We start from the raw sequence: 12,747 nt of genomic DNA on the forward strand, positions 1-12,747 counted from the left end.
ATATTAGTTTTTTTAGTGGGTAATAATGGTTTGCGAATTCTAAAAATTATGTCAGGTGACGAAAAAATTGTATATTTTTATTGGCCACAATGTTATTATTGCCAAAGAGTATTACAATTATATATATAATCCAATCCTATGATAATCATTGCAGGTCACAATTGCATTACATGAAAAAAATATTCCTTTTCAAGAACATGTGGTTAAACTTTTAAAATATGAGAATTTTGAACCTGAATATGTAAAAAAAAATCCACTATGCCTAGTTCCAGTTATTGAAGATCATGATACTCTTATTAATGAATCAGATAGGATTATTGATTATCTGGAGAATAAATTTTCACTAAGTATTTTATATGTTTATACAAACTTCTATATTTTTATATAGCTACAAAATTATATCCTGAAAAATCAAATAAAAAAGAATGGGAAGATATTGAAAAGTTTAAAGATTTAATATCTAATCTTCCAGTTTCTCCGATTTTTTATGGATGCCAATTATCATCAAAATATGCCAAAAATATAAAGATGCACCCAGAATTTGTTGATAAATATATAAGTATTTTACGTATTATATTTGTTATACATTATTATATGCATGTAGGTACTGTTAGACATAAAGCAGAATACTTAAAAAGAATGGCTGAAATAAACCCTGATTTAAAGGATATATATGAGAAAAAAATGAAAATTGCTCAAAATTTAGAAATTGATAAGATGACCTCAGATTTAGATACTAACATTCAAAAAATGATAGAGGGATTTAATATAATTGAACAACAATTAATTGAAATGGAATCACGTATAATAATAACATTATCATTTAATACTCTTAATTTATAAAGATAATAAAAGTTGGCTATGCACTGGTTTTTTTTCTGTGGCTGATGTTTATTTAGTAGTATTAATGCATCGTATGAATGTTATGGGTTTAGAAAAAATTATATGGGACAATCCTGATAATCCATTGAGACATGTTTCAGAATACTACAAAAAGGCATTAGAGAAATCATCAGTTAAGCAAATGATTCCTAAATACGAGTAATGTAAAAATTATTTTATATAAGTATATATCACTGTAAATTTCATTAACAATTACAATATTTATTTTATAGGTTAGGGGCAACTGGAGCAGATTGAAAGAATATACTTATATTGAAACAATCAAAAAAATTAATACAAACATTAATGTTATATTTAAATATATTTTTGATACTTAGAAAATTTGTTTATTTATTTATTTTTTAAGATTAAATTATCATTATTTTGTAATATATTCATTATTTCTTTTTATAATAAATTGCAAGTTGTAACTAATTAAATTAGATATATATTTAAAAAATATACTTTTATTATATTTAAAATTTCATGAACAGCCCTGCAAACCTTTGTTAATTTTTCTAAAATTGACCTTTATGTATAAATTAGTTAACACTTACAATCCATGATTTTCCTATGGGGGGGGGGGTGCTATTAGGTGAGTTTTGGGCCATAAATAAAAATAATTTTGGATTATTTTAAACTGTTATTAAATTATACTTGTTTATCTTTCATATTATTGTTTATAGAAATGTATTATATATATTTTTTAGGGGGGAGTGGGTTATTAATTAAAATGATATCTTAAAAGAACAGGAAAATTTTTTATTTTGGTTGTCCCTATTGTTCATCTTAATAAGCAATAAAAACATAATTATTTATTATAACATGTTATTTTCATGTACACAATTTCCAAAATACTATATATTAAATTTTTATTTTACTATCTAATAATTTAACCCCAGACTTCAGTTAGAATAATGTAATATTAAAATTGTTTGGAAATCATTAGGATAACAGAATTCAAATTTTGTGAACTAACCAGCAAATAAATTGGATTAATTACAACTATTGGAGTTTTTTTTACTAATTAAGACCTTTAAATTTCTTAAAATAAATTTGTATTAGAGGTCTGCAATTATTAGGCTTATAATGGTAGGTGAAGCTTAAAAATATTTTTAAAATAAGAGATGGATTGGTGAATTTAAAATATTTTAGGCTTATTTATTAATGTTTCATATATAAGTTTAAGTGGAAAAAAATAAATACTAGCTAGGTCGATTTTTAAAAGCGGAACGATTAAGTATCCAAAATAATATTTTATGAGGCTGGAGATTTTGCTCATAGATAGCAGAAAGGTATAAAAAAATTTCGAGGCTTATATTAGACGAAAATCATAAGAGGGCCATTATAAAAAATCGACCCAAATCATGTTTATTAAATAAGTCTCAGACGTAATCTGTTAAATTAATGGGATATTTGATCTATATAAAAATATTTTTCATCTTTCAATAATTGTAGTATATAAAAATTTATAAATTACATATTCATCATCATTTTTTATCACGTTTTACATACAGCCGCGTACGCAGCGGGGGGGGGTGACAAATCCCCCCCCCCCATAAAACGAAAAAATGCAGATGCCGGTGTAAGGTGATATTTTAACTTAAATTTAAATTAACTCCCTTTGGTAATACTGACATTTATGATTGACGTTATAATTTTATTAAAATATCATTATAAAATCTTAATACTGACATTTATGACTGACATATAATGTTTAAAAATTTCTATTATTTAGTAATACTGACATTTATGACTGACGTGCAATGTTAAAAGTTTATATATTGCAATATTAACACTTATGACTGACAGGTGATGCTTAAAGTTTATATGTTTAGCATATTGACGCTTATGAGTGATAAATAATTAAAATTTTCTAATATTGAAATTTATTTTATGAGATAGATAATATTTTAATTTCTGATATTTAGTTATATTAACATCTAAGTTCTATTCTCTACCTTTTTAAATTTTTTATACCTATAAATAATTTAATGTCGTAAACGTCATAGCTTAATTTTAAAAAAGTTTGATCGAAATCTATATACACATGGTAGGTTAAATTTATTCATATTTAAACATAAATTACATATCATTCATCAAATGATTCGATATCGTACTTTTTATAAAAATATCTATTAATAAAAAATATAAAAAGCTATATAATATAAATTAGCAATTGAATAGGATAAAATATTATTGTTTATATCAATTTATATTTTTTAATATTTATTCCTATCTCATATTAAATATATATTTAATTACATTTATTTATCACATTCACCTACTAAGTTATTGTTTATATCAATTTATATTTTTTAATATTTATTCCTATCTCATATTAAATATATATTTAATTACATTTATTTATCACATTCACCTACTAAGTTATTGTTTATATCAATTTATATTTTTTAATATTTATTCCTATCTCATATTAAATATATATTTAATTACATTTATTTATCACATTCACCTACTAAGTTATTTTATCAATTTATTTCGATTTTAAGTTTTCCGGCATAATGTAATATTTACTTTATTTTCAAATTTTTAGTGGCGTAATATCTACCATTTTCAAATTTCTAATCAAATAATAATTTTTTCTGAAACTTCTTGTCCAACAGGGAGAAAAATGCAACTTTGTCGAGATAGATTCTTCGCCATCAAACAGTAACAGCTTTTATGGAGTTAGTAGAGCCGATTATTTGCTATTACTGAAATACCACAATGGCCTGAAAAAAATATTTCCTCAGAAGCAAGAAAATATTGGATTCAAATGCTTATTCCAAATTTTTTTCTCATTAGAATGTATTATTTAAATATACAAATTTTATGAATTACTTTTCAAAAACATGACATTGATTTGATTAAGGAGATGAGAATAGCGGAGAGCATTTTATTAGAACTCAAGGATATTAGGACTAATGTTGATGAAGAATTTTATATGTTATTGTTGAGTAAAAACCAAAGCTATACGTGTTTAATATTTGTCCCCCTCGACTTGTAGCAAGACAAGCTCATCGTTAAAACATTAATATAAGATCAGTAGAAGAGTTATATTTTAGATATATTTATATCTTAAATATATATATAACCCAAATAAATGAATGGTTTTTAATTCATCATGCAACACTTGTCAATCTGAAAATATTACTTCCACAAAAGCCTTCCCAAAAAAAAATATTTGTTCGATTTTTATCATGAAGATGTTAAAGTATCTTATGATGCCTTATTAGTTGAATAACTCTGTTTATAAGATGAACTATGGATGATATAGTCCCAAAAAATGCTATGGATGCTCTGAATTATTTCAAACATATTTTAGATTATATTCCCAATGTATTAAAAGGGTTTATATATCTTAGCAACTATTCACATTCTCTTTTTTAAGAAGAATAAAAGAGCCCTGTAGAGGTATTTTCAGGGTCCGGCCCGGATTTTTTTTAAAATTTAATACGGCCCGGCCTGGGTTTTTTTTTAAAAAAAATTCAGGCCCGGTACAACGTTCTAAATGAATTCCGTTTTAAATAAATTCCAATTTAGTGATATTGACATTTATGACTGACATGTTAAGATTTAATATTATTTTTTAGTGATATTGACATTTATGACTGACGCGCATATATTAAATATAATATTTTTAGTGATACTGACATTTATGATTGACGTGTAAAGATTAAGTATTATATTTTCTATTGTTATAGATATTTAAGTGAATCCCTGTTTTAAATAGATTCTAATTTAGTGATTTTGGTATTTATGACTGACATGTTAATATCAAATATAATATTTTAGTGATATTGACATTTATGACTGACGTGTAAAGATTAAATATAATATTTTTATTAATACTGACATTTATGACTCTTATGTAAAGATTAAATATAACATTTTTATTAATACAGACATTCATGACTGACGTGTAAAGATATAAATAAGACATGCGTTATAAAGATGTGCGATGTAAATAAGACATGCGTTATAAAGATATGCGATATAAATAAGATATAGGGTATAAATAAGATATGCGATATAAATAAGATATACGATATAAATAAGATTAATTAAAATTTATTATGCGGTCAAAATGTTCGCGATAATTTCTTAAATATATATTCAAATAAAATTTTTAATGTAACTTAATTTTTTAATTGGTGTTTAATATGCCCATTTATAAATGGTATGGATAATTATATTTGTTTGAAGCATAGTTGCCAATGCAACTATCTCCACCTCTGTTCCATAAGTTGCATTTTGAGCCATGCCTGTTCTCTCCAAATATTTGTCAACGGGTTCTCCCAAAAACCCCTCCATCTGCTCAACAATATCCTTGCTTCTCATAAAGAGAATGCATTGCTGTCTCAGAAAATCGTAGTGGCATTCGTCATCACAAACTTCTTTGCTTATACATCTACAATAATGATTAACAATAATTTATTTTAAATATGTATACCTGAAGAGACAATTTCCATCACCAATAATCCGCTCGGTAGAAAAATTATCTCCCATTACACCATTATCATATTTTGGATATCTTTTCTTGATCGCAAAATTAAAACGTTAAGAATGATAAATTTTCCATATTCTGTTGGTGGGAAGAAATAGATTTGTATCATCTTTCTTAGAAATTACAGTCTCTACTGTCAATTCATTATCTAAAAAATATGCTTAATTAAATAATAACACATATTAATACCTTTCTCAATAAACAGTCTCCTTAATACACTTTAGTAGTGCATTTTGGATTGTCCTATTCACTCTTTCAACCATGGCATTTGCTTGAGGGTGATAAGCACTTGCCACCCTCTGCATGGTCCCTATGAGTTTGTGAAAATTATTGCTTATTTCATTCACGAACTCACGTCCTTGATCATTAATTTGAATCCATATATAATATTAATATTTTATTACCAAATTTATTATACTTTTGCCCTACCATGTGTGCATAGTAACGAGTAAAGGAAGAGCGATACCGATTTTGCTGTTTTATCTTTTAAAGGCATGGCTACAATATATTTGCTGAAATAATCAACTGCTACAGCAATGTATTTATAGCCATCCTATTTACTTGATTTATCGTCTTTCGTCATTTGATTGGGGAAACAAAGGAAAATTTTGGTATCAAAAACAACTGTTGAAATGAATAAAAAAATAATATATATAATAAATGGCCCAAAAACATATCTAAAAATTTAATTTATAGTATTCAATGAAAATAAATAATATTTCAGTGTATTTAGGCAATCATTTTATTTGCAATACTGAAATTTATCAAATAAAAAAAATTTGCAATATTTTATAAGTTAGCAAAGATTTAAATAAACTTAAATACAATAAATATATTATTCAATGTAAATAAAGAATATTTCAGTGTATTTAGGCAATCATTATATTTGCAATACTGAAATTTATCATAGAAAAATTTTGCAATATTTTTTAAGTTAGCAAAGATTTAAATAAACATAATTGGAATGAAAAATTATCATGCTAAGACCATATCCAAAAATTTAATTTTATTGTAAATTACAATATTTTTATAAGTTAGCAAAGATTTAAATAAACCTAATTACAATAAAATAAAGAATATTTCAGTGTATTTAGGCAATCATTTTATTTGCAATACTGAAATTTATCATATAGAAAAAATTTGCAATATTTTTTAAGTTAGCAAAGATTTAAATAAACTTAATTGGAATGAAAAATTATCAGGCCCAAGATCATATCCAAAAATTTAATTTATTGTAAATTTGCAATATTTTTTTAAGTTAGCAAAGATTTAAATAGCTTAATTGAAATAAAATATTAGTAGGTATACTCAAAATAAATAAATATTCTATTAAAATTGCTAAAATTTATTATTAGAAAAATTTACAATCATTTACTTTGCAAAGTTGAGTATTGGTAGAATAATAGGTTTTTATGCCATTTAATATACTTTATCTAAAATTAATTAAATTAAGATATTAGAAGGATATATTATTTACTACTTTGCAAAATTTGTAGGACAGCAATATTTACAATTGATCTTGATATAGTAGGTATACTCAAAATAAATAAATATTCTATTAAAATTGCTAAAATTTATTATAAGAAAAATTTACAATCTTTTACTTTGCAAAGTTGAGTATTGGTAGAATAATAGGTTTTTATGCCATTTAACTTACTTTATCTAAAATTAATTAAATTAAGATATTAGAAGGATATATTATTTACTACTTTGCAAAATTTGTCGGCCAGCAATATTTACAATTGATCTTGATAGATTCTTCATAAATCTGATTTAACGAACTCCCACTTCAATCAAATATGTCAATATCACTAAAAAAAATAAGCTTAAATCTTAACATGTCAGTCATAAATGCCAATATCACTAAATAGGAATCTATTTAAATTCGGGAGTTCATCTAAAACGTTACACCGGCCCGCTGTTTTTAAAATAAAATTTTACGCCCGGCCCGGATTTTTTAAAATAAATTATATTTATTTTTGATTTTTATAGCTAATAATAACGATTTCAAATATAGGCTGTTCAAAATATACAGGCCGGCTCGGATATTTTTTTAAAAAAGCAGAACCGGCATATAAAAAAACTATTAAATAAATGTGAATTAAAAAATATTAAACGGATATAACTGGCAGTATATGAAAAACTATAAAATATATGTGAATTATAAAATATAAAGTGAATATAACCACTATAAGAATCTTAAATGACCCAAAATAAAAATTTGAATTTTTTGAGCCTTTAAAATTTATATATAAAGTAAATAAAATTTAAATGTTAGAAATATAAATTAACACACAAAATGTTTTTTAGGAATATTTGTATTTTGTATGTTATATATTTACAATGTAAAATCCAATCTTCGTTGGGATTGTGCTAATTTTTCAATTATATCATCCTTGCTTGTCATCAAATGCCTATGAATATTCAAAAGATCCAAACCTTTCAATCTACTTTCAGAAGTTGTACATCTTGGTATGTTCTTAAGAGACCTGCAGGTTTGGCCCCTGGCCGGATCGGACTGTATTTTAATTTTTTAAATATACCCGGACTAGATCCGAGATTTTTTAAAAAAAATATCCGGGCACACAGTTGACCATTATTGCTTATCTAAAATATGCAATCATATGCTCTCAGCAGCTGTAGTAATAATCCTAACTTACATTGCAACACAAATAATGGATACTTATTAATTTGCAGTCATAGCTATAACACTCACTATGATAACTCTTATCAGAATTTATTAAGATAAATTGATAAAACAAAAACACTAAAAATCTTTGGAAGAAATTATATAAATATATGGAAGCCTTAAGTTATTCACACGGAAAGGATGCCATATTAGAAATAAAACATTTTACCAGAGCGATATAATGAAAGAATTAAGATTTTATATATTATTGTCGCACCATCTCGAGTTGGTATATTATATCTTAAAATAATAGTAGTTTGTAATAATATCAAAAATATACTCTTAAAAATTTAACTCGAAATTGTTTTTCAAATAAGAAAAAAAATAGCCTTCCTAAAAACTCGTAAAAAAAGATAATAATAGCAGAGTTGTACAAAAGATCCTAATTAAATAACATCCACTGTGGATGAATAATATGATGTTTAATTTTTAATAATATTTTTAAATAAATAGATGGTGATAGAATTGAACGCAAATTGTTATTTATTATTATTATCAAAAGCATTTATTAGTAAAATTTATTAAAATATTAACTGTAATATATTATATTACTGTCAAATACGTCTGTAAAAGTGGCATTTACCTAATATTTTTTAACCAATTATATATAACTAGTAGAAAGCCCATAAAAAAATACGGGGAATGAGATTTTTATTCATTTTTTACGATAGATGTCATGCCAGGAGCTCACAATATTAGGAAGCCTCCAAGATCTTATAATTTTAAAAAGGTTTATCAAGCCCAGCTCGATCCTTAATAATTTGTTAAAGATATTCCCAAGTCAAGTGCAAGCTAATATTAATTTTGAGGTTTCAAGCCCAGTCTTACCCATTATAATTTTTAAAATTTTTTCCTCGGAGATAGTTAAATTTTTAATATCATCACATGAACGGGAAATATCTGATTTACCAATTAGTCTAATATGGGGAAAAAAAACATGTAAATTTCGTATAAAGGGAAACTGGGAAGGCCTGGGCAACCACTAATTAGAGAATCATGACAAATAAAATAAAAATAACCGACTCTTATACTTTTTTGTAATATGATCAATTAAAATTATATCTAAAAAATAAATTGTTGTTTATTATATAGGATTATTGTTGTTTTCCAGATAAATTTAATGTATGTCTTGCATTTCCGAAATATTTGTCAAAGAATTTGATAAGGGATATATATATTTTTATGTTAAGTAAAAAAAAAATGCTATCTATTTAAATTACAAAAATGCCATTAAACATTAATAAAATTGATATGCAAATTATTTATATATTTTTTAAGATATTTTTTTTTAATGACATATAAATTTAAGATAATTTTTTTAAAAAATAATGAGGATTAATTATTATGTATTTGATAAAATTAAGAGCAAATCCTTGTTGACATTTTAATTTTTGATGAAAAAAGCGACAAAATAAATCTTGGCGGTCGTCTGGAGAGGAAATAATTAATGTATAATTTTATATCATTTAGGGTTGTAGATGAAAGTAATGACGGATTAACAAATCAGTGTACAAAACACATTACGTCCTGATAAAGATGATATGCCTATGCCTTGGTATACTGGTAAAAGAAGAACGCAAAACGATATTTCTGTCAATGTCAGCATTGGTATCCCCCTCTAAAATAGAATCATGAACGACAATGTTAACTCAACCATAAAACGGTTGTAAGTATTGTTATAAAGGCCACGACAGAACTACTGCATATTTTTCCATTAATAAAGTTGATAAAATTGGCCGTACTGTACATTCAAGTTTGAACATTCCTCTAAATATTCATGAAAGTTTCTCGGAGAATCGGATAAAGTAATATTTATATTAACTCCTAAAGAAGTGATTGATAGTGCGGAATTGAATGCTTATATTTGTTAAAAAATAGGCAGAGGTGGCATAGGGATTGTGGTAGTGGTGATAGAAATATCATTTGGAGAAATGGGTGAAAACAAAATAATCATAGATATAAAACATAAGATAAAAAAAACAAAATAAACCTCTAGAGGAGTTCATTTCAAGCGTACTTTATTATTTTGGCTACCAGTAACTCTAGAACGGGTAAGGCGTTTGTTTAATCGTCATTATTTTCTTTGCTTATCTTCTTTAATAATAGATTCATCATGTTTTGTAGCAATATGGATTAGGGTTAGCCTAGACAAATAAAGAAATCAGGCAAAAATATAAATAAACTATTGTTGAAATTAAAAAACATTAAAATAATGTAAACCAGTAGATGGGTCAATATTAGATGCATATTTCTAAAAGTTAGAAGGCTATCATCCAAAAAATTTTTTTTTTGGGGGGGGACTTATCAAGCCTATTATGATATTCTAAAGGTTTATTTTGCATTTATTTATTATTAATGGCTGATATATCAATATTCGAACAATTATAAAGAGGAAATACGATGGGGATAGTTTTCTAAAGTAAAAAAAAAAATTCTCAAGTTAATTTTATAAGGTAGGATTAAAATAAAATACCATTCGGAGAGACTAATTGGCAAACTTAAAAAAAAATAGGATCCTTGTGAAAGGTATAGAATAATTTAAATAATATATAAATACCATAATATGTATTTTTTTTGGAATAAATATAAAATCCTAAAAATAGATAACTCCGTTTAGTATTTTTTATTGAAAGAATAAAAAGGAGTATTGTTAAAAAAGGTAGGATCCTTAAGAATAAATATATAATTTAATTGAATAAAAATAAATATTTTAATATATATTGATTTTTTGGAATAGATAAAAAATCCTATATTTATAATAAAAATAATGTACTATGTATATTTTTTTGAGCATTACACAAAATATTTAGCAGGGGTAATAGAGCAATGGTGGATCCGACAAAATGGTAAGCTTTTAAAAAGTAATTATTAAAAATTGTATTTAATTTAGTTAAATATTAAAATTGTACTTTGTATATTTTTCAGTTAGTTAGTCAAAATATTCATCAGAGATAAAAGGGCATATTGTGCGGCCCGACAAAATGGATAGCCTTAAAAATACGTAGAATGCTTAAAATAATATAAATTTATTTAAATTATAAAAAAATAATCGATTTTTTGGAATAGATATAAAATCATATATCAAATTATTTATAATAAAATTAATGTACTATGTATATTTTTTTGTGCGTTATACAAAATAATCAGCAGGGATAATAGAGCAATGGTGGATCTGACATAATGGTAAGCTTTTAAAAAATTAGGATCCTTAAAAATTGTTATATTAATTTAGTTAAATATTAGAAATGTACTTTGTATGTTTTTCAGTTAGTTATACAAAATATTCATAAGAGATAAAAGGACATATTGTGCAGCCTGACAAAATGGATAGCCTTAAAAATAGGTAGAATGCTTAAAATAATATAAATTACATTAAAAAGTTAAAAAAATGACTTGCCTAAATTATTAAGTCTTATCAGGAGATAAAAAGTGATACTTTTGAATTATTCACTATTCATTTACATTTTCCAGTATTATTCTATGTTTGTTTATAGATATATTCTTAAATATTATTTTATATTTATTTTGCGAATGAAACATAATAAGATAAGGGTGATTTATTTTGTGAATATTTATAGAAATGGCCCCAAAAATAAGAATTAGATTGGAGGAAAAGGAAGAATAAAACTATTTACATTCCTACGTTACGTTTAAATTTATCTGTTTTCAAATATAATATTTTAACCTAGCTAAGTATTTCCTTATTAAGTTTAGAATTTTATATTTTAAGATAAGAGTTCACTCGTTATTCATTTTCTCCGTTCATTTTCTCCGTTCATTTCATCCGTTCATTTCCTCCGGAGATTATATTGGAAGATAAGGTTGAGCAAAAGCAACATTTATTATTTAAATTCCTCAGTAATATAAAAGTCTATGTAGCCGTTATATTAAAATGAATAATCCATGTTAATTAAAACCATACAGCATCCTAATTGTATCATTATTAGTCATCAATTTATTAATTTTAGTTACACAACAGTTTGGCTTAATTTTAATAATTCATAATCTAATTTATGAGATAGATGAGACATTCAGTCTAGTTCAACACAATTTAATAAACTTATTCAAATATTTAAAATTATCAAACCAGGAAAATGTGATGAGAAATTCAGTTTAATTTAACACAATTTAATAGACTTATTCAAATATTTAAAATTTTTAAAACAGGGAAATGTGATTGAATAAGGCAAATTATATGAAGTAGTTGCTTGAAATTTTATGATACTTAGTGAAAGTAAGTGTTAAAGAGTAACCCAGTTTACATTGGTCATAATGATTTTTGAACCACATATTCAGTTTAATTTAACATAATTTAATAGACTTATTCAAATATTTAAAATTTTCAAAACAGGGAAATGTGATTGAATAAGGCAATTTATATCAAGTAGTTGCTTGAAATTTTGTGATATTTAGTGATACTTAGTGAAAGTAAGTGTTAAAGAGTAACCCAGTTTACATTGGTCATAATGTTTTTGAACCACATTAGATCAACCTGTATTCAAATTTCCTATTTTTTTAATTAACACTTTCCTGATTAAATTTACACAATTAAAGATTCTTATTCTAAATTTATAAAGTAGATAAAACATTTAGTATAATTAACGTAATTTAATATTCTTATTTAAATATTTAAACTTTAGAAAACAAAAAGATATAAGTGATTAAG

General features: G+C 24.7%; 1 protein-coding gene across 2 annotated transcripts; it reads left to right on the forward strand.

Annotated features, from left to right (window-relative positions):
- Positions 1-30: 30 nt before the first annotated feature.
- Positions 31-1,778, forward strand: LOC135924629 (ganglioside-induced differentiation-associated protein 1-like). 2 transcript variants are annotated; one of them, XM_065459719.1, is made up of 6 exons: positions 31-108; positions 155-347; positions 389-559; positions 605-802; positions 846-1,046; positions 1,116-1,778. In XM_065459719.1, the coding sequence occupies exons 1-5, from the start codon at positions 49-51 to the stop codon at positions 1,043-1,045; spliced, it is 822 nt and encodes a 273-aa protein (XP_065315791.1). In that variant the 5' UTR covers positions 31-48; the 3' UTR covers position 1,046; positions 1,116-1,778. The 2 variants fall into 2 exon arrangements, with proteins under 2 accessions (XP_065315791.1, XP_065315790.1); XM_065459718.1 differs by having other exon boundaries at positions 846-1,041; positions 1,116-1,777.
- The last annotated feature ends 10,969 nt before the right edge of the window (positions 1,779-12,747 follow it).

Source organism: Gordionus sp. m RMFG-2023, chromosome 2, assembly GCF_954871325.1.
Source record: "Gordionus sp. m RMFG-2023 chromosome 2, tfGorSpeb1-WG-v2, whole genome shotgun sequence".
NCBI lineage: Eukaryota > Metazoa > Nematomorpha > Gordioida > Chordodea > Parachordodidae > Gordionus > Gordionus sp. m RMFG-2023.

Excerpts from the sequence above, each read along its gene's own strand:
- LOC135924629 (XM_065459718.1), top strand. The coding sequence starts at position 49 with ATGTCAGGTGACGAAAAAATTGTATATTTTTATTGGCCACAATGTTAT. Across the intron at positions 348-388 it reads GGAGAATAAATTTTCACTAA|CTACAAAATTATATCCTGAA; the intron begins GTATTTTATATG and ends ATTTTTATATAG. Across the intron at positions 1,042-1,115 it reads CAAATGATTCCTAAATACGA|GTTAGGGGCAACTGGAGCAG; the intron begins GTAATGTAAAAA and ends TTTATTTTATAG.